Here is a 23,122-nt window from a genome sequence, read left to right as displayed (position 1 = left end):
TACATATTCCACAGGTAGACAGATAGACAGACAGATAGATAGATAGATAGATAGATAGATAGATAGATAGACCCCACTTGCCTCATTTCCAACAGATTCACAACCTCTGAGGATGCCTGCCATAGATGTGGGCGAAACATCAGGAGAGAATGCTTCTAGAACATGGCCAGACAGCCTGGAAAACTCGCAGCAACCCAGTGATTCGGGCCATGAAAGCCTTCGACAACATGAAGAAGACATTGCTTGGATGGGATCTCCAGGGTGGGAGAAAGAACTCTTATCTGTTGGAGGCAAGTGTGAATGTTGCCATTGGCCAACTTGAATGGCCTCGCAGCTTCAAAGCCTGGCTTGTTCGCTGTGTACTAATCTTGTTGCGTATCTAATAATAATAATACCTGGTGAAAAGGAGTGACATATGATGTCCAGATCTGTCACTCCTTTTCACCTGTCACCAAGGAGGCTGTCCAGACCTTGAACCGGTGTCTAGCTGCTGTGTCAGACTGGATGAGAGCTAACAAATTGAAACTGAATCCAGACAAGACAGAGGTCCTACTGGTCAGTCGTAAGGCCGAGCAGGGCATAGGGTTACAGCCTGTGCTGGACGGGGTTACACTCCCCCTGAAGACGCAGGTTCGCAGCTTGGGAGGGATCCTGGACTCATCGCTGAGCCTGGAAGCCCAGGTCTCGGCGGTGGCCGGGAGAGCTTTTGCGCAATTAAAACTTGTGTACCAGTTGCGCCCGTACCTTGGGAAGTCTGATCTGGCCACAGTGGTCCACGCTCTTGTCACATCCTGAATAGACTACTGCAACACGCTCTATGTGGGGTTGCCCTTGAAGACTGTTCGGAAACTTCAATTAGTCCAACGAGCGGCAGCCAGATTGCTCACCGGAGCGATATACAGGGAGCATACCACCCCCCTGTTATGTCAGCTCCACTGGCTGCCGGTTCAGTTCCGAGCACAATTCAAGGTGCTGGTTTTGACCTACAAAACCCTGTACTGTTCCGGTCCAGTGTATCTGTCCGAACATATCTCCCTCTACGTCCCACCCCGAAATCTAAGATCATCTGGGGAGGCCCTGCTCACGACCCCACCACTCTCACAAGTGAGGTTGGTGGGGACGAGGAGCAGGGCCTTCTCGGTGGTGGCCCCTCACCTGTGGAACTCACTCCCGGGGGAAATCAGGGCATCATCATCCCTCCTCTCCTTCAGGAGGAGGGTGTAGACGTGGTTGTGGGACCAGGCCTTTGGGCAACTAGGCAATTAAATAAGACAATCAGGTGAATAAGACCAACAGGATTGATGAAGTGGAATGGAAAACTAGAACTATGAGTTAGCGATCGCTGACCATGTAAGAGAGGAATTGGGTTTGTATTGGTTTTTTTATTGATTTTATTGATTTTATTGATATAATGCATGAACTCATAGAATCATAGAATCAAAGAGTTGGAAGAGACCTCATGGGCCATCCAGTCCAACCCCCCGCCAAGAAGCAGGAATATTGCATTCAAATCACCCCTGACAAATGGCCATCCAGCCTCTGCTTAAAAGCCTCCAAAGAAGGAGCCTCCACCACACAGAGAGTTCCACTGCTGAACGGCTCTCACAGTCAGGAAGAACTTCCTAATGTTCAGATGGAATCTCCTCTCTTGTAGTTTGAAGCCATTGTTCTTCCTGACTGTGAGAGCCGTTCAGCAGTGGAACTCTCTGCCCCGGAGTGTGGTGGAGGCTCCTTCTTTGGAGGCTTTTAAGCAGAGGCTGGATGGCCATTTGTCAGGGGTGATTTGAATGCAATATTCCTGCTTCTTGGCGGGGGGTTGGACTGGATGGCCCATGAGGTCTCTTCCAACTCTTTGATTCTATGATTCTATGATTAACTAGTGTGTTGTAACTGTGTAATTGTGTAATCTTGATTGTTTTGTACTGCAGGCATCGAATTGTGCCTTGCTTCTGTAAGCCGCCCCGAGTCCCCTTCGGGGTGAGAAGGGCGGGGTAAAAGAACCCCAAATAAATAAATAATAAATAAATAACTTCAGGCAGGAATCCTGTGTCCTCCCTACTTTGAATTCTCCTCCTGACTTCCCAAGTACCAACCAGACTCAACCAAACTGCTTTGCTTCCAAATCAGACCAGACCAAGCATCTTCAGGGTGGAATCATGCTCCTAGTTGGTCAATCTGGTCTCCCTGCCCCTCCTCTTCTTCTTCAGACTCTGCAGGGAAAGGCTGTGTTGGTTTCACATTGCCATGGCTCCACGGCCAGCAAAGAGGTAAATCCACTCCAGGTTTTAGCCTCGGCTTGAAAGGAACTCTCCAAGGTCCTGAACACTGCTCCTGAGTTCAGCACTTGGACAGTTCCTGTGAAGTCAGTGCAAAACTGGACACAGGTCCCACGGATGGAGGAAGCACACACGCCTTTTGTGTTGTTGCCACAAAGCAGGCTGCAAACGACAGTGTTGGCTTCAGAAAGGGAGCCTTCCACATTTGTGGGAGACAAGGAGCTGACCAAGGCTGAATGAGCAATCTCTGGATTTGGCAGTTCTCTTTGCATAATCAATGACTCATTTAATGCAATTGTTCCGAGCCCTTTACGATCTGAATCTCGTAGTATTTTTGTTATCAAACTTTTGTGTGATTATTGAGCAGGCATAGGGCCAACCTCGGCCCTCCAGGTGTTTTGGACTCCAACTCCCACAATTCCTAACAGCCTACCGGCTGTTAGGAATTGTGGGAGTTGAAGTCCAAAACACCTGGAGGGAAAGCCAGAGTTTGCCCATGCCTGTTCTTGAGCTATTGATGCATTGTCCCTTCTTTTTAAAGTCTTGAGTCCGTGTTGTTGGCCTTATGGCCACAAAGGAGGTCCGTCTACCTTGGAAATTGGTTCCTTCCTTCCTTGGATGGCCTTATTTATTTATTTATCATATCAGGAGCAGACCAAATAGTTTTTAACAAACAAACTGAACATGAGGAAGAACTTCCTGACTGTGAGAGCTGTTCAGCCAACCTTCAGAAATGGGAATCCACAACATGTGAGTGTGAAGAAGAGCAAACTACAGATCACCTGCTGCAATGCACCCTGAGCCCTGCTACATGCACAATGGAGGACCTCCTTGCGGCAACACCAAGTGGCCAGATACTGGTCAAAGGACATTTAATCAACTACCAAGCTTGCAAACTTTGTGCTTTAGAATCATAGAACCATAGAGTTGGAAGAGACCTCCTGGGCCATCCAGTCCAACATCCTGCCAAGAAGCAGGAATATTGCATTCAAAGCACCCCTGACAGATGGTCATCCAGCCTCTGTTTCAAAGCTTCCAAAGAAGGAGCCTCCACCACACTCCGGGGCAGAGAGTTCCACTGCTGAACGGCTCTCACAGTCAGGAAGTTCTTCCTTATGTTCAGGTGGAATCTCCTTTCCTGTAGTTTGAAGCCATTGTCCCATTGCGTCCTAGACTCCAGGGCAGCAGTAAACAAGCTTGCTCCTGCCTCCCTGTGGCTTCCTCTCACATATTTATCCATGGCTATCATATCTCCTCTCAGCCTTCTCTTCTTCAGGCTAAACATGCCCAGCTCCTTAAGCCGCTCCTCATAGGGCTTGTTCTCCAGACCCTTGATCATTTTAGTCGCCCTCCTCTGGACATATTCCAGCTTGTCAATATCTCTCTTGAATTGTGGTGCCCAGAATTGGACACAATATTCCAGGTGTGAATATTCCAGATGTCTTCACTGTGTCTGGTTGTGATCCCCAGGTTGTGCCAGTCAGCTTTCGTATGATATTGTTTCTAGCGCCCACTTAAATGGCGGTGTTTTGGATGTGTTTTGGATGTGCTTTCCTGCGTGGCAGAATAGGGCTAGGCTAGATGGCCTTTGGGGGTCTCTTCCCATGCAAGTGGGAAAGGATGCCTTTCCTTTTTTGGCGGTCTTTCAGCAGAGGTTGGATGGACCTCTTCCAGGAGAGCTTTACTTGTGTATCCAGCTCTATGCTTCTTAAGTTACTCTGGAGCCTGTTGCAGCAGATTTGCAATCTGTTTCCAATGTATTTAGTACTTGTGTCCTGGCTTATTGATTTGATCTCCATGCCAACCACCTTCAACCCAGCCTTGAATATGTTGGTTGCTACTAGCAGTGGGGGATATATATACCTCTCCAGATCAGTTCCCAGGCAGTGCAAGTGGGAGAACTACAAATCCCTGAGGAACTCAGGCCCAGGTTATCTGGGGGACTGTGCCTTTCTGTGCCATCCTCGCTGCCAATATCTCCAGCAAAAGGTCTTCTCTCTGCTGTCCCTTCCATTCACAAGTGACATTTTTCTTATTCTGATGGGCTTTTAGGAACTGACCAGAATGTGGGTTGTTGTGAATTTTCCAGCCTGTCTGGCCATGTTCCAGAAGCATTCTCTCCTGATGTTTCACCTGCATCTATGGCAGGCATCTTCAGAGGTTGTGAGGTCTGTTGAAAACTAGGCAAGGGAGGTTTATATATCTGTGGAATAATTTCCAGGGTGGGAGAAAGAACTCTTGTCTGTTTGAGGCAGGTGTGAATGTTGCAATTGACCACCTTGATTAGCATTTAATGGCCTAGCAGTTTCAAGGTATGGCTGAGGGAATCCTTTGTTGCAAGGTTTTAGCTGTCCCTGATTGTTTCTTGTTTGGAATTCCCATTTCTGGGTGTTATCAAACTTTTTTCCAGACAAGAAACAATCAGGGCCAGCTAATCACCTCCCAACAAAGGATTCCCCCGGGCAGTAAGAAGCCAGACCTTGAAACTGCTGGGCCATTAAATGCTAATCAAGGTGGCGAATTGAAACATTCACACACAAACAGAGAAGAGCTCTATTCCTCTAGTTTCCAACAGACCACACAACCTCTTAGGATGCCTGCCATAGACGCAGGTGAAACGTCAGGAGAGAATGCTTCTGGAACATGGCCAGACAGGCTGGAAAACTATTAAGACCCCCAGATGCCTTTCACCCGGACTGTTGTCAAGTGAGGTGCCCCCCATCCTGTATCTCTTGAGGTTCATTTCCATTGCCCTAGTAGCGCCATCCGGAGTTTCGGGGTACGGTGTCACCTGTACGCAGATGATGTCCAACTCTGTCACTCCTTCCCACCTGCTACTAAGGGGGCTGTCGAGGTCCTGAACCGGTGCTTGGCCGCTGTGACGGACTGGATGAGGGCGAACAAATTGAAATTGAATCCAGACAAGACAGAGGTACTCCTGGTCAGTCGCAAGGCCGAACAGGGCATAGGGTGACAGCCTGTGTTGGATGGGGTCGCACTCCCTCTGAAGACGCAGGTTCGCAGCTTGGGAGTGATCCTGGACTCATCGCTGAGCCTGGAACACCAGGTCTCGGCGGTGGCCAGGAGAGCTTTTGCACAGTTAAAACTTGTGCGCCAGCTGCGCCCATACTTTGGGAAGTCTGACTTGGCCACGGTAGTCCACGCTCTGGTTACATCCCGTTTAGACTACTGCAACGCTCTCTACGTGGGGTTGCCCTTGAAGACGGCCCGGAAGCTTCAATTGGTCCTACGTGCGGCAGCCATGTTACTAACAGGAGCGGGACGCAGGAAGCATACAACGCCCTTGTACCAGCTCCACTGGCTGCTGATTTGCTACCGGGCTCAATTCAAGGTGCTGGCGTTGGCCTATAAAGCCCTAAACGGTTCCGGCCCAAGATACTTATCCGACCGCATCTCGACCTACGAGCCCTCCAGGACTTTGAGATCATCCGGGGAGGCTCTGCTCTCGATCACGCCTGCCTCACAGGCACGGCTGGCGGGGACGAGAGACAGGGCCTTCTCAGTGGTGGCTCCTCGGCTGTGGAACACCCTTCCCGTGGACATCAGACTGGCTCCTTCCCTGATGATATTCCGCAGGAAAGTAAAGACTTAGCTGTTCAAGAAGGCGTTCAAACAAGAAGTGCAATAATTGGTAATGACGACAGGAATGGAACAACGGAAAATGATACTGGATTGTAGTTTAAACGATGAGACGACGCGAATGGCTTTTTGTATTATTGATATTGTTGATGTTTTTGATGATGATGTTTTTTGATTATTGCTAGATTGATATTTTAGATTGTGTTTGAACTCTGAACCTTGTTCCTTCTATGTTGTACACCGCTGTGAGTCGCCCCCGGGCTGAAAACGGCGGTATATAAGCAAAGTAAATAAAAAATAAATAAATATAAATAAATGTGTTCCTCTCGCCCTTTCTTGGCTCTGACGGTGCTTCTCTGCTCCCTTCCCTTTCAGTTCGGCCAAGGAGCCCAGTGGTGGCGGTGGTGGCAGCGTGGGCAAGGTGCGTGACGTGGCTTCCTTCCGGCGCCACTTCAGGATGGGCTTCATGACGATGCCGGCCTCGCAGGAGCACGCCCCGCACCCCTGTGCCAGCAGCATGGCCCCCCGCTCCCTCTCCTGCCACTCGGTGGGCAGCAGCGTGGACACGGCCGGGGAGGGCGTCGGCGGCGGGTCCCGGAAGCCCCCCGCCAAGCCCAAGCGGCACCCCAGCACCAAGCTCAGCGCCGAAGCCAGGGCTGGGTTGGAGCCCCTGGGCAGCAGCAAGAAGGCAGGTGAGCAAGTGCCCGGGCAAGGCTGGTATCTGTTAGCGATTAAAGCAGAAGTATTTGCACAGGCTTGGTAGAAATCATAGACTCTGGAGACTTCTGGTTTAGGCCTGGGTAACAACGGAAAAATTTGTTTCTAAAATCGATTCGTTTTTTGGGGTTTTTTGCATTTCAATATTCAAAAGAATTCTGATTTTTTTTAAAAAAAAGTTCGATATTTACGAAATTTCGTAAATGGTAAAAAAATTACGAAACAATAACGAAACAATAACGAAACAATAACGAATCGATTCGTTAATGGCGGATGCAACCGCGCAATACACTAAAAAACCTCCAAATGGGACAGGGGGAACTTCTGAAGCTTCCCTCTCCCTCTGTTGTTGACTGTTGGTGTGATATTATATTTTTTTTTCACTAATTAAACAAAAAACAACTATAAAACTTGCCCCAGACATGCGGAAATAATAACGAAACGACCTCAAACCAATAACGAAACGAATACATAACGAAATACGAAGCATTTACGAAATGAATTGAAAAATTCGTTTCGTTTTTAAGCTGCTCCAGAATGGTTCGTTATCGCTTCGTTAACAAAAAAAATAACGAATTTTTAACGAATTACGAATTAACGAAATGAAACCGCCCAGCCCCATTCTGGTTACAAAGGAGGTTCAATTTACTTAGAGCAACTCAAAACACGTCAATTCCAGTAAGCGACACAGTAGGCAGTACAAAGGAAGTAGAAGTGTAAACAATCCTGCAGCTGCTTGGCAGATATCAGATACTCCCTAATTTCCCTCACAACTCAGCTCAGAGAGTATCTCAGGGCTACTATCTCACAGCCTCAGACATAAACATACATCGCAGCAATACAATCTTGTGGCATCCATATTACAACTACACGAAATTACATTTAAAACACATTACATACTTAAACATATTCTGACAATTCCCCCTCTTTTAAATGTAGTTCTCTGTCTTCATTACACACACATTATCTTACTTACTATACCAACGTAACTTCTTCTAATTGACATACATTTACTTTTCTTAACTTCTTACAACTTCTTATAACACCATTACTTATAACATTATTAATCAAAACAACAGAATAGCATGCAGCAATCTCTTGTTCAATACATCAGTGCAGGAAATATGCAATACAATCTCAATTTTATGAAACTACAATACACAAAACACATACATTTCTGCAAAACACAATTTCAAAACACATTCTTAAAACATAGCATTGTTACATCGTTACATTCTTTGACCAGAACAATTTAGTACACTAGAAATCACAATCATCGTCATCGTAATCTTTGCCCACTGGGACCTTGTGAACTCCACCTGTAGTTAAATTAGGATAGGTTATGTATTTAATTTCATCTCTCTTGCTCACTGCACTCACTTGCTCTGACGCAACTTTCTGTTCATGTGATTCCTGTTTAACTTGTACACTTTTTCTCTCAGGTGTCTTTGTTACTTTGCTTGTACTCTTTCTAGTGCTCTTAGGTGACTCTTTTTCTATCTTTTGTGAAGAATGTACTATCTCCTTACTGTCCTTTTCTGACTTAACTTGTTGTGGCTGTTGCTTAACTTCATCACAGTACCCACCAAGGCCAGTTTGGCAAAGGCAATAACACTGGCAGCTGTGGCCGTGGTGGTGGTGGTGGTGTCATTTGCGGGGACACTCAAGGCATGGAGAAAGCAGCTTGAGCAAAGCTTCCCCCCCCCCCCCCCCATATTTGTCAGCCAGGACTCAAGGACATCATGGTCCTTGAAGGCAGAGAAAAGTAAGGACTTTAGTAGAATCATAGCGTTAGAACAGTGTTTCTCAACCTTCCTAATGCCACGACCCCTTAATACAGTTCCTCATGTGGTGGTGACCCCCAACCAGAACATTACTTTTGTGGCTCCTTCATAACTGTGATTTTGCTACTGTTATGAAAGGTAATTTAAATATCTGATATGCAGGATGTATTTTCATTTACTGGACCAAATTTGGCACAAATACCCAATACGCCCAAATCTGAATACTGGTGGGGTTGGGAGGGGGATTGATTTTGTCATTTGGGAGTTGTAGTTGCTGGGATTTATAGTTCACCTGCAATCAAAGAGCATTCCGAACTCCACCAACAATGGAACTGAACCAAACTTGGTACACAGAACTCCCATGACCAATGCAAAATACTGGGTTTGGTGGGCATTGACCTGGAGTTTGGGAGTTGTAGTTCACCTACATCCAGAGGTACTGTGGACTCAAACAATGATGGATTTCGACCAAACTCAGCACAAATACTCAATGTGCCCAAATGTGAACACTGGTGGAGTTTGGGGGAAATAGACCTTGACATTTGGGAGTTGTAGTAGCTGGGATTTATAGTTCACTTGCAATCAAAGAGCATTCTGAACTCCACCAATGATAGAACTGGGCCAAACTTCCCACATATAACCCCCATGAATAACAGAAAATACTATGTTTTCTGATGGTCTTTGGCGACCCCTCTGATGCCCCCTGGTGACCCCTCCAGGGGTCCCGACCCCCAGGTTGAGAAACACTGCATTAGAAGGAACCCCATAGTCCATCCAGTCCCATCCTTTTCTGCCAGGCAGGAAGGCAATCCAAGATGCCCCCCCCCCCCCCACACACACAACAGATGGCCATCCAGCCTCTGCTTAAAAATCTCCTGAAAAGGACAGCTCAATGAACTCACAAACAGAACCACAATCCACAAACAACTCTTCATACTTGCTCAGCTGGTTTGAGGTTTTGGGCTTGAGTGTTTTCAGTACGCCGATGACACTCAGCTGGTGCTGAAGATGGAAGGCCGACCGGACTCTGTACCCGATTGTTTCCATCAGTGCCTTGAGGCCGTGACTGGATGGTTGCGTGCCAGCAGGTTGAGGGTGAATCCAGCAAAGACGGAGATCCTATGGCTGGGTCAACTGGGCAGTGGGGACATCCAGCTGCCTACCCTGGATGGTGAGGCACTACGCCCGTCCTCGTTGGTCAAGAGTCTGGGAGTCCTTGTGGACCCTCTGCTGACGATGGAGGCCCAGGTCTCGGCTGTGAGCAGAACCGCCTTCTTTCACCTGCGGCAGGCTAGACGGCTGGCCCCCTCCCTGTCCAGGGATGACCTCGCTACGGTGGTCCAGGCCACGGTCATCTCAAGACTGGACTACTGTAACGCCCTCTACATTGGCCTTCCTCTGTTGGTGATCCGGAAGCTCAAGTTGGTACAAAATGCAGCTGCTCGGCTTCTTGCAGGAATTCCGATGAGATGCCACATCACCCCAATCTGACAGCAGCTGCATTGGTTACCCATTGAGCCCCGGATCACTTTCAAAGGGATGGTATTCCTCTTTAAGGCCTTGCGTGGTCTGGGGCCGATGTACCTGAGGGACCGCCTCACCCCCTCCCAACCCCAGAGATCCCTCCGTTCTGAGGACCAAGATCTATTGGAAGTCCCCAGTGTCAAGACCTTGCGTCTAACGGCAACCAGACGCAGAGCCTTCACAGCAGTGGCACCATCACTCTGGAACACTCTGCCACCTGAAGTCCGTGCCTTGTGGGACTTATCAGCTTTCCGCAGGGCATGGAAGACATATCTGTTTCGACAGGCCTTTGAGCTTTGATATTGCTGTTTTTAAATTGTTTTTAAATTGTGTTCGATTTTAGCCTGTTCTTGTAAGCCGCTCCGAGCCCCAGGGGAGTGGCGGCATAGAAGTTCGAATAATGAATAAATAAATACTGGGTTGCTGTGAGTTTTCTGGGCTGTTTGGCCATGTTCCAGAAGCATTCTCTCCTGACGTTTCACCCACATCTATGGCAGGCATCCTCAGAGGTTATGAGGTTCATTATAAACAAGGCATATGGAGTTTATATACCTGTGGAATGTCCAGGTTGGGAGAAAGAACTCTTGTCTGCTTGAGGAAAGTGTGAATGTTGCAATTGATCACCTTGATTAGCATTGAGTAGCCTCTAAAATCAGGCGAATAATAATAATAATAATAATAATAATAATAATAATAATAATAATAATAATTTATTTGTACCTCGCTACCATCTCCCCAAGCGACTCGGTGCGGCTTACATGAGGCTGAACCCACAATACATCAGGAAAAACAACAACAACAGCAATACAAAACAATAAAATGAAACTCATAAACAAAAAACAAGCAGTAAACATTAACAATAGCACAGCAACGCTTAAAAACCTATGGCTGGGCCCAATGTAATAATTAAAATTTTAAAAAATAATGCTGAGCATGACCAGGTGAAATATATAACTAGGACAGCAAATAAAGAACAACACTCAAAAACAGGGAAATTCCAGGCAGTAAACAATCAGGACCAGCTAATCACCTTCCAACAAAGGATCCCCCCAGGCAGGAAGCAGCCAAGCTTTGAAGCAGGACCCAATGTAATAATTAATTTTTTAAAAAATAATGCTGAGCATGACCAGGTGAAATATATAACTAGGACAGCAAATAAAGAACAACACTCAAAAACAGGGAAATTCCAAGCAATAAACAATCAGGACCAGCTAATCACCTCCCAACAAAGGATCCCCCAGGCAGGGAGCAGCCAAGCTTTGAAGCAGCAAAGCTTTTCAGTGGTAATCAAGGTGATTAACTGCAACAGTCACACTTCTGGAACATGGCTATACAGCCTGGAAAACTCACAGCAACCCAGCCATGAAAGCTTTCAATGACACAGCTCTTCATACCGTTGAGGAGGTCTTCCTAACGTTTGGGTTGATTTCGTGCAGCTTGAATCTCTCACTCCATGGTGTAACTCTGTAGTACATGTAGTGGAGCTCCCTGCCATAAGATTAGAGTGGCTACAAAGGTGGCTAGGCTAGAAAGGGGTTCAGATGGGAAATCATGGAGGGGCAACCAGTCCACAACGTTGGAACTCAGGGCTAGGCAAGGCTTCCTTTGACCCACCTTGTTCTGCCTTCCTCCCACGACCAGGGGCGGCTCATCCATTACGCGAAATAAGCGGTCGCAGAACACTTTTTTTTGCCAGGGGCGCAGAGGCGCCTCTGTAAATGCCCCTCGACCGCCACTTGAGGAGCGCCCCCTCAGCTCACAACAGCCCTGGCAGTCCGGGGGGAGCCTCGGCTTTCTTGCCTCGCTGCCCGGCGATCCTCTTCCCAAAGGGGCCGGGCCCTTGAGCCTCGCCTAGCCCCCCTCGTTCCTGCTCCACCAGGCCAAAGGGTGTGCGAGCAGAGCCGGCACTCAATCGTTCTCCGCATTCAATCCCTTCCCCATGACCGGCTCCCTTTCCCGATCCCCCGGCGCTCCACCTGCCTCCTCTTCTCTCCCAATCTGCAGGTGGGCCAAGGGGCGGAGCCACCACGCCTGGCCCGCTTCGGGTCTGGAGGCGTGTCTGAAGACCCCAGCGTGTGCACCAAAAGTCGCCTCTTCTCCTGACTTTCTCTTCAGCCATTGGGACCAAGAGAGAGAGAGAGAGAGAGAGAGACCCTCCGGCTGGAGGTATCTCCCACCTCCGCTCCCTCCTTTGTTTTTACGCCTACCTTCAGGAAAGGTGGGCATCTCCACCTCTGTCTCTCTGTCTCTCTCTCTCTCAGTCCCAAAGTATGGAGGAGAAAGTCAGGAGAAGAGGTGACTTTTGGTGCACACGCCGGGGTCTTCAGGCAAGCCTCCGGACACAAAGCGGGCCAGGCAAGGGAGCAAATGCGGAAAGTGTAGTTTCTGGGATGTATAGTTCATTTACAATCAAAGAGCATTCTGAACTCCACCAATGATGGAATTGAACCAAATATGGCACACAGAACTCCCACGACAAACAGAAAATATATATCAATTAGGGATGGGCGGTTTCGTTCGTTAATTTTGTATTTATTCGTATTTAAATTAGCTTACGATCCGATATTGAGCCATTTTGGAATAGTGTGAGGAGTTAAATAGATTCGAAACAATTTTTTATTTATTTCATAATTGTTTCGAAATTGTTTCGAAATTGTTTCGTAATTATTTTCGCATGCCTGGTGCAAGTTTTATAGTTGTTGTTTGTTTTATCACACCAACAGTCAACAACAGAGGGAGAGGGAAGCTTCAGAAGTTCCCCCTGTCCCATTTGGAGGTTTTTTCAGCATATATTTAGCATATTTGGAGGGGTTTTTTAGCATATTGCGCAATCGCGTCCGCCATTAACGAATCAATTCGAAATTTACGAAATTTCGTATATTTCGAAATTTTTAAAAGGAAAATTTCGGAATTCTTTAAAGAAACGAAACGTGATGGACCCTTTAAAAACGAATCGAGTTTAGAAACAAATTTTTCCGTGGTTACCCAGCCCTATTATCAATTATTGGTTGGGGGGGGGGGCGCCAAAATACTGTTTGCTTACCGTTGAAAATTACCTAGGGCCGCCTCTGCCCACCACACCTTCATTCTCTTTCTCTACGTCCCTTTCCTCTGTTCCAGGAGGCTCCCAGAAGTCCAGCGCCGAGAGCCGAGAGTCCGGGCGCAAGGTGCCCCCCCAGAAGCCGAAGCGCAGCCCCAACACACACCTCTCGGTCTCCTTCGACGAGGCGTATTCCGGCCGCCTGCCGGGCCCTTCTCTGGCCGGGGCTCTGCAGCGCTACGGGCGGGCCTTCTCCCACAGCCCGGCCAAGGGCTCCGACCCGGAGGAGGACGAACCCGTCTACATCGAGATGGTGGGGGACATTTTCCGGGGGCCCGGCCCACCTTCGCAGACCCCCGCCACGGCCGACGAGGACTCTGACGAGAGCGAGGCCATCTATGAGGAGATGAAGTACCCGCTCCCCGAGGAAACTGGGGAGTCCCACCGTCCTTCCAGTGGGGACCCTTCCTCCCCGCGCCACCGGCCGGTCAAGCGGGAGTCCGGCAAGGCCGCAGGGCCGGGCCCCAAGACGTCCCCCTGTGAGATCCCACCCCCCTTCCCCAACCTCCTGCAGCACCGCCCCCCACTGCTGGCCTTCCCTCAGGCCAAGAAGGGTGGGTACAAAGGGGGCGGCGGTGGGCCGGACGGTTCCAAACTGCCCATCCTGTGCCACACCAAGGAAGCCCCCTCTGCCCCCATGACCCCGCAAGTGCCCAGCCACCACCACCACCAGCGAGGAGGAGGAGGAGGAGGCGGTGAGGGTGGTGCCTTGGCCCCCTCCGGCCGCGCACGCAGCCACTCCACGCCGCTGCCCCCGCAGCCCTCCTCCGGCCAGAGCAAGGCCACTTCCTCCGCCGACAAGGAGCTGCCCAACTCCCACAGCAGCAGCGGCGCCGGCATCATCGGTGCCCCCACCAAGCAGCCCTCGGCCCCGCCACCCCCCACCCCGGTCCCCTCCATGCTGCCGGTCAAGGAGAAGCCCCCGGCCGTATCCTACACCATGGTCTACTCGGCGGTCAAGGTGACCACTCACACGGCCCCCACCGAGCAGAAGACGGAGAAGGAGATTGCGGTGCTGCACGGGATGCTGTGCACCCGGCCCTCCACCGTCCCCTCCACCTGCAAGCAGGCCCAGCGGGTGTGTGCCCTCCCCGCCGAGTCCCCCCCGCCCCCTCCGCTGGGCATGGTCTGGACCTACCCTGCCCCCTGCGTGGGGATCAAGCGCCCGCCCGCCTACGAGAGTGTCAAGAGTGCTGCCGCCAAGGCCGCCTCCTCGGCAGCGGTCAAGATGCAGCTGCAGGACCGGGCGCTCACCAGCCTGGCCTGCTCCCACCTGCTCTCCGGAGATGACCTCGGGCGTGGCACGGTGGCCGGAGAGGAGGACCCCTTCGGGTGGGTGCTGCACCGCAGGATGGGATACGCCGGACGGAAGAGCAAGGAGGCAGAGAGTGAGTCTGGCAGAGCGGTGGGCATCTCTTTGGGAGTGGGGGGGGGGGATGATGTTCCATGCCTTTGTCCAGTTGCCCACCGGCCTGCCAATGGGGCCAGGGAGTCTCCCTCTACTTGAGGCCAGACCCCTTTTGCCAGCCATGCAATTGGGCCACTGGCAGTTCATTTCCCCCTCTGAAAGTGAAAACTCAGGTGGAAGAGTCAAGGACACCAAACGTCCTACCGTATCCCACGGTGGTCCACGCTCTTGTTACATCCCGAATAGACTACTGCAACGCTCTCTACATGGGGTTGCCCTTGAAGACTGTTCGGAAACTTCAACTAGTCCAGCGAGCGGCAGCCAGATTGCTCACTGGGGCGGCATACAGGGAGCACACCACCCCCCTGCTATGCCAGCTCCACTGGCTGCCGGTTCAGTTCCGAGCACAATTCAAGGTGCTGGTTTTGACCTACAAAACCCTGTACGGTTCCGGTCCAGTGTATCTGTCCGAACGTATCTCCCGCTACGTCCCACCTCGGAGTTTGAGATCATCTGGGGAGGCCCTGCTCTCGACCCCACCACTCTCACAAGTGAGGCTGGTGGGGACGAGAAGCAGGGCTTTCTCAGTGGTGGCCCCTCACCTGTGGAACTCACTCCCCGGGGAAATCAGAGCATCACCATCCCTCCTCTCCTTCAGGAGGAGGGTGAAGACTTGGTTATGGGACCAGGCCTTTGGGCAACCAGGCAATTAAAGACCAGCAGGATTGACGAAATGGTATTAAAAGCAGATCTATGAGACAGCAAACACTGACAATGTAAGGGAGGAATTAGGTTTGTATTGATTTTATTGATTTTATTGATTTTATTGGAATAATGCATGAAGCTGTTGGTAACTGTGAATTTATTGTAATTTGTGAGGATTGTTGTGATGCAGGCATCTAATCGTGCCTTTACTGTGTAAGCCGCCCTGGGTCCCCTTCGGGGTGAGAAGGGCGGGGTAAAAGAACCCCAAATAATAATAATAATAATAATAATAATAATAATAATAATAATCCCTTCCATTTTTGCCAAATGGCAGCCTCAAAAAGAATAAAACTTAGTCAAAGGCTTTCATGGCCGGAATCACTGGCTGTTGTAAGTTTTTTTGGGCTATATGGCCATAGTCTAGAGCCACGATGGTGAACCTATGACACACGTGTCAGCACTGACACGCATGGCTATTTTTGATGACACGCAGACACAAACGGTCGCATACAGAGAAGTACACCTTATTAGCGCCAATCTAATTCCATCCTTAAATTTGTCAAAGGCTCTACAAATTTAACATCTGCACGTTTGAGCATTGTTTACACCATAACTCAGCATGAAATATACATTTTTCTTATTTAAACTATAAATATTGCAAAATTATGGTTTTTTTCTTGAAGTGACACCCCACCCAAATTATGCCCAGGTTTTTGGCGAATTTGGACACACCAAGCTCAAAAGATTGCCCATCACTGGTCTAGAGGCATTCTCTCCTGATGTTTCGCCTGCATCTGTGGCAAGCATCCTCAGAGGTAGTGAGGTCACTACCTCTGAGGACGCTTGCCATAGATGCAGGCGAAACGTCAGGAGAGAATGCCTCTAGACCATGGCCATATAGCCCAAAAAAACCTACAACAACCCAATAAAACTTGGGTTGGGGATGAGACCTCTAGGACAGTGTTTGCCAAACTTTGGTCACTCAGGTGCTTTGAACTCCAGAAGTCCTAGCTAGCTTTATTATTATGACTATTACTATTATTATTATTTGAAACACAACAAGATACTCAAGAAACAAGATCACTATGCTGACTGTTGTATTGTATCACACATTGGACCCTTCCCAAGTGTCTAGGACTGTGTGATGTATCGGCGAATAATGCGTGCAGATACATTATTTGAAACACAACAAGATGAGTCCACAGCAGACACTCTGCTGGCTGTTGTATTGGGTCACACATCGGACCCTTCCCAAGAGTCTAGGACTGTGTGATGTATTATTATTATTATTATTATTATTATTATTTGAAACACAACAAGATGAGTCCACAGCAGACACTCTGCTGACTGTTGTATTAGATCACATGTTGGACACTTCCCAAGAGTCTAGGACTGTATGATGTATGATGTATGATTATTATTATTATTATTATTATTATTATTATTATTATTATTAGAAACACAACAAGATGAGTCCACAGCAGACACTCTGCTGGTTGTTGTATTGGATCACACGTCGGACACTTCCCAAGAGTCTAGGACTGTGTGATGTATTATTATTGTTGTTGTTGTTGTTGTTATTATTATTATTATTATAAACACAAGAAGATGAGTTCACAGCAGACAAGATCACTCTGCTGGCTGTTGTATTAGGTCACACGTCGGACACTTCCCAAGAGTCTAGGACTTTGTGATTTATTATTATTATTATTATTATTATTATTATTATTATTATTATTTGAAACACAACAAGATGAGTCCACAGCAGACAAGATCACTGCTGGCATTTTATTAGATCACACATTGGATTGGATCACATGTTGAACACTTCCCAAGTGTCTAGGACTGTGTGATGTATTGACAAATAATGTGTGCAGATCCCAGTAAGGTGCCCTTCTGCAGCTGGCAGAGGGTAATTTTGTCAGCGCTGATTGTGTTTAAGTGCAGGCCAAAGGTCTTGAGGCACTGCACCCAGTGTGCCCATCATCACTGGGACCCTTTACTGCCTTGTGACAGTCTTTGCAGGTATTATTATTATTATTATTATTATTATTAGACTCCTAGAGTAAGAGTCCCCTAAAGGTCATCTAGTCCAACCCCTTTTTGCCATTATGCCAGAAAAGCACAAAGTATCCACAACAGATGACCACCTAGATATGTTATTATACACTATTATTATTATTATTATTATTATTATTATTATTATTAACACAACAAGATGACTTTCATGGCTGGAATCACTAGGTTCCTGTGGTTTTTTTCGGGCTATAGGGCCATGTTCTAGAGGCATTTCTCCTGACGTTTCGCCTGCATCTATGGCAAGCATCCTCAGAGGTAGTGAGGTCTGTTGGAATTAGGACAATGGGTTTATATATCTGTGGAATGGCTGGGGTGGGGCAAGGAGCTCTTCCCTGCTGCAGTTAGGTGTGAATGCTTCAGCTGATCACCTTCATTAGCATTTGAAGGTCTGGCTGAGCCTGGGAAAACGTTCTGTTGAGAGGTGTTAATCTGTGCCTGGTTGTTTCCTCTCTGTTGTTTTGCTGTTGTAATTTTAGAGTTTTTTAATACTGGTAGCCAGATTTTGTTCATTTTCATGGTCTCTTCCTTTCTGTTGAAATTGTCCACATGCTTGTGGATTTCAATGGCTTCTCTGTGTAGTCTGACATGGTGGTTGTTGGTGTGGTCCAGCATTTCTGTGTTCTCAAATAAAATGCTGTGTCCAGGCTGGTTCATCAGGTGCTCTGCTATGGCTGACTTCTCTGGTTGAAGTAGTCTGCAGTGCCTTTCATGTTCCTCTAAAATTACAACAGCAAAACAACAGAGAAGAAACAACCAGGCACAGATTAACACCTCCCAGCAAGAATGCCTCTAGAACATGGCCCTATAGCCCGAAAAAACCCACAAGAACAACAAGATGAGTCCAAAGCAGACACTCTGTTGGCTGTTGTAGTGGATCACACGTCGGACCCTTCCCAAGTGTCTAGGACTGTGTGATGTATCAGCGAATAATGCGTGCAGATCCCAGTAAGGTGGCCTTTTGCAACTGACAGGTAGTAATTTTGTCAGCGCGGATTGTGTTTAAGTGCAGGCCAAGGTCTTGAGGCACTGCACCCAGTGTATTGATCAACACTGGGACCACCACCATTATTATTATTATTATTATTATTATTATTATTATTATTATTATTATATCATACAGTCCTAGATGCTTGGGAAGCCTTCTTCCTGTGATTTTGTGATACGAAATCCATCATATATATCTCATTCACTGTGACATACTGTGTTTTTGCGTCAGTAAAATAATAACTTTATTTTTATACCCCACCTCCATCTCCCTGAAGGGACTTGGAGGGATTACATCGGGCCAAACCCGATCAACACAGTTAAAAAGTAACACATTAAAACGCAAACAACAATATAAAACAAAACAAAAAAATTGGTTGTTGTAGGTTTTTTCGGGCTATATGGCCATGTTCTAGAGGCATTTTCTCCTGACGTTTCGCCTGCATCTCTGGCAAGCATCCTCAGAGGTAGTGAGGTCTGTTGGAACTAGGAAAAAGGGGTTTATTTATCTGGGGAATAATGTCCAGGGTGGGACAAAGGACTCTTGTCTGCTGGAGCTAGGTGTGAATGTTTCAACTGACCCCCTTGATTAGCATTTGATGGCTAATCAAATAAATAAACAAATAAATAAATTGATTGCTTGGCAGTGCCTGGGGCAGTCTTTTGTGTAGAGGTGATTAGATGTCCCAGATAGTTTCCTCTCTGTTGTTTTGCTGTTGTAATTTTAGAGTTTTTTAATACGGGTAGCCAGATTTTGTTGATTTTCATGGTTTCCTCCTTTTTCTGTTGAATTTTTTGTTGTTGAATCAGTAGAATTTTTTTTTGTAGTGAGGTCTGTTGTAAATAGGAAAAAGGGGTTTATTTATCTGGGGAATATTGTCCAGGGTGGGACAAAGGACTCTTGTCTGTTGGAGCTAGACGTGAATGTTTCAACTAACAAAAATATTAAGATTATAACAATATATAAAACAGGTATCAAAAGCAACAACAGATCACAAGTTTGGTTTATCGTCACTGGTGGGCGGACAGGTGCAACCATAATTTAAAGTACAGGTAAGTAAGGAAAGTGCATAGGTCATATGGTACCAATAAGGATAAGAGCAATAATAAAGTGCAATTTTGACTAAATGTGTCTAAAGCAGGTATGGGCAAACTTGGGTCCTCCAGGTGTTTGGACTCCAACTCCCATCATTCCTAACAGCCTCAGGCCCTTTCCTTTTCCCCCTCAGCCGCTTAAGCGGCTGAGGGGGAAAAGGAAGGGGCCTGAGGCTGTTAGGAATGGTGGGAGTTGGAGTCCAAAACACCTGGAGGACCCAGGTTGCCCATACCTGCCTTACAAGGTGTTTTACACCTGGAGGACCCATGCCTGTCTTAAAAGCTGTTTTTGGCTTGAGTCTTCTCCCCGTTCCGTTTCTGTTTTGCCCTACAAGGTGTGTTTCCTTCCTCCGCAGAGCCCGCCGAGGGTCCCCCGGCTTGGGACCACAGCGACAGCCCGCAGCCCACCAAAATGGAGAAGGAGGAGAAAGCCGGGCCGGGCCCGCTGCAGTCCAGCATCCCCGTCCGCACGCCGGGGTCCGAAAGCCTGGCCGGGGCCAAGGTGCCGGCGGCGGGGAGGACCAACCTGCCCGTCCCCTGCCAGACCTTCCCCGCCTGCCACCGGAACGGAGGTGAGACCCCCTGTGCGTTTGCCCCCTTTGCAAAGGGAAAGAAAGAGCCGTGCCTGTGCTGGGTCTGGTTTTGGCTGCAGAACGTGTGCACGATGCAGCTGCAAAGGGAAGCAGGTGACCTTCAAATGAGGACAGACTGCAGCAAGCGCAGGGAGAGGGAAGGAGAGAGGAGCATGCGGCCGGCCGATGCTGGCTGCCTCCGCCGTCCATCTGAGGGTCTGCCACCACCCCATCTCTCTCCCCGAATTGGTGGGCAGGGAAGGGGTGTGGCTGCCTGGTTTTGCCCACCAAAAAGACCTTTTCTTTTGCAAAGATGGGATTTGGGGAGGAAATGTTGGTCATCATAGGGCTGCAATTCCTCAAGGATCTCACCTGCTCCCTCCTTCTTCCACCAGATTTCACCAGCGGCTACCTACTGGGCCGTTCGGCCTCCACCTCCGGGGTGCGGCACGCCGTGATCCACGCGCAGAGGCCGTGCAGCCACCCCCGGGACCCAGCCAGCCTGGTAGGTGGGCTCAGAGGGGGGCTGGGATTCCCAACAGTGGCTCTTTTGGGTTGTTGTAGGTTTTTTCGGACTATATAGCCATGTTTTTTCAGGCTATATGGCCATGTGAGAGCGGTTCAGCAGTGGAACTCTCTGCCCCGGAGTGTGGTGGAGGCTCCTTCTTTGGAAGCTTTTAAACAGAGGCTGGATAGCCATCTGTCATAGAATCCTAGAATCAAAGAGTTGGAAGAGACCTCATGGGCCATTCAGTCCAACACTATTCTGCCAAGAAGCAGGAATATTGCATTCAAATCACCCCTGACAGATGGCCATCCAGCCTCTGTTTAAAAATCCCAAAGAAGGAGCCTCCACCACACTCTGGGGCAGAGAGTTCCACTGCTGAACGGCTCTCAAAGTCAGGAAGTTCTTCCTCATGTTCAGATGGAATCTCCTTTCTTGTAGTTTGAAGCCATTGCTCCCTTGCATCCTAGTCTCCAGGGAAGCAGAAAACAAGCTTGCTCCCTCCTCCTCCCTGTGGCTTCCTATCACATATTTATACATGGCTATCATCGTATCTCCTCTCAGCCTTCTCTTCTTCAGGCTAAACATGCCCAGCTCCTTAAGCCGCTCCTCATAGGGCTTGTTCTCCAGACCCTTGATCATTTGAGTCGCCCTCCTCTGGACACATTCCAGCTTGTCAACATCTCTCTTGAATTGTGGTGCCCAGAATTGGACACAATATTCCAGGTGTCCTGTGTGTCGGGGTGATTTGAATGCAATATTCCTGCTTCTTGGCAGGGGGTAGGACTGGATGGCCCATGAGGTCTCTTCCAACTCTTTGATTCTATGATTCCAGAGGCATTCTCTCCTGACATTTCACCTGCTTCTATGGCAAGCATCCTCAGAGGTAGTGAGGTCTGTTGGAAGTAGGAAAAAGGGTTTATATATCTGTGGAATGACATGGGTGGGACAAAGGACTCTTGTCTGTTGGAGCTAGGTGTGAATGTTTCAACTGATCACCTTGATTAGCATTTGATGGCCTGGCAGTGCCTGGTGCAAACTTTTGTTGCACTTCACTAAGAATGGGCTAATGACCCGCATCTTCTCCCACAGTGAGGGCATTGGTTTCCAGGTGGAAGGCGGTCCCGGTCGGGGTTGGCTTGACGCACCTTCCTCCTGGCACATTTCTCTCTTTCACCCTCCACTTGTGCCTCCTCGAATTCTGCAGCACTGCTGGTCACAGCTGACCTCCAGCTGGAGCGCTCAAGGGCCAGGGCTTCCCAGTTCTCAGTGTCTATGCCAGAGATTTCAAGGTTGGCTTTGAGCCCATCTTTCAATCTCTTTTCCTGTCTTCCAACATTCCCTTTTCCGTTCTTAAGTTCAGAGTAGAGCAACTGCTTTGGGAGATGGTGGTCAGGCATCTGGACAACATGGCTGGCCCAGCGGAGTTGATGGCAGAGGACCATCGCTTCAATGCTGGTGGTCTTTGCTTCTTCCAGCACGCAGCTTCGTGCATCTTATTTTACAGTTGACACACATACACTAACTGATTTTTTACATGCCCTAACAAACTCCAACCTATGAGCACTACTTTCCCTGCTTAATCATGTTGTTCCCGCACCCTTCTTCTTTCCTCTTAGGCCTTGCAGCATGTGCAACTCCCGGCCCCCGGGGGTCTCTTGCCGGCCTCCCGCGAAAGAGACGGGAAGCTCCTGGAGGTGATTGAGCGCAAGCGGTGCGTCTGCAAGGAGATCAAGGCGCGCCACCGCCCGGAGCGCAGCCTCTGCAAGCAGGAGAGCATGCCCATCCTGCCCAGCTGGCGGAGGAACACGGAGAACCGCAAGTCCGGCACGCCGCCCTGCCGCCGCCAGCAGACAGTGCTCTGGGACACGGCCATTTGACAGGCGGCGGCGGGGGGGAGGAGGAGGAGGAGGAGGAACCGGTGCCTTGTGCTGGCCACGCCAAAGCCCACGCACGGCGCAGGGCCAGACTGCTGGTGGCATGCTGCCCCTGCCCTCCCCACGCTCCCTGGGGGAAGACCCACCAGAGACCGAGTCGTGGGCCAATTGGGGCATCGCTGTGGCTGGAGACTTTTGATAAAGCGGGCAACGTTCTGGTTTGTTTTTTTCTGGACGATATCCTGGATTATCCAAAAGGGAAGGAGAGGTGTGAGGTGGCATCAGCCTGAGGAACACTGGCAGGGATGCTCATGGCTCCAAGAGATGGCAAGCCACAGTTGGAAGGACATGGCCACCCCAAGAGAGCCTTGGCCAGTGAGACTGACCTCTCCGATGCCCTTTCCCTTTTCTAGGAGGACGATGGAGTGTGCAGGGAAGGGATGGGTGCAGTTGCCAGGGTGTGAGTGAGTGAGCGAGTGAGTGAGTGTATGCGAGAGAGTGTGCACGCCTGTCAGGGCTGGGCAATGCCACCCTCCTCACGCTCCCTCATTCGTGGGCTTCAAAAGTGCCAGGAGCACTACCAATTGCTCGTGCCATTTTCCTTCTATTGCCAAAAAACCCACCTCAAAGGAAAGGAGGGGAAGGGGACGCCAAACAAGGGGCCTGAGCGGACTCATTGCACAGAGGGTCCGCCCGCGCCCACCCCACGGAGGGGCCCGAGCCTTTCGCCTGCTTGTCGGAACCTACGGAGGTGGGGTCAGCTGGTGTTTCCAGAGCAATCTTCTCAAACCTGGTGGCAACTCCAACTCCCATCATTCCATTATAGTCCAAAACAGAGGGGTGGGGAAGTTATGGGGTTTGTTCTAGCATACTGCAAAAGAAAGGAGAAAAGAAAA

General features: G+C 49.0%; 1 protein-coding gene across 2 annotated transcripts in view; it reads left to right on the top strand.

Annotated features, from left to right (window-relative positions):
• NYAP1 (neuronal tyrosine phosphorylated phosphoinositide-3-kinase adaptor 1) overlaps positions 1-22,442 on the top strand; it is a 46,041-nt gene extending 23,599 nt beyond the window's left edge. For both annotated transcript variants that reach the window (XM_067469652.1, XM_067469653.1), the window contains 5 exons: positions 6,252-6,568; positions 13,022-14,389; positions 19,629-19,844; positions 20,240-20,349; positions 21,969-22,442. In XM_067469652.1, coding sequence (XP_067325753.1) covers positions 6,252-6,568; positions 13,022-14,389; positions 19,629-19,844; positions 20,240-20,349; positions 21,969-22,229 — 2,272 coding nt within the window. In that variant the 3' untranslated portion in view covers positions 22,230-22,442. The remainder of the gene's footprint in view (positions 1-6,251; positions 6,569-13,021; positions 14,390-19,628; positions 19,845-20,239; positions 20,350-21,968) is intronic.
• Positions 22,443-23,122: the final 680 nt, after the last annotated feature.

Source organism: Anolis sagrei, chromosome 6, assembly GCF_037176765.1.
Source record: "Anolis sagrei isolate rAnoSag1 chromosome 6, rAnoSag1.mat, whole genome shotgun sequence".
Taxonomy (NCBI): domain Eukaryota; kingdom Metazoa; phylum Chordata; class Lepidosauria; order Squamata; family Dactyloidae; genus Anolis; species Anolis sagrei.
Note: the sequence above shows the minus strand (reverse complement) of the source record. Positions and strands in the feature narration are given on the sequence as shown.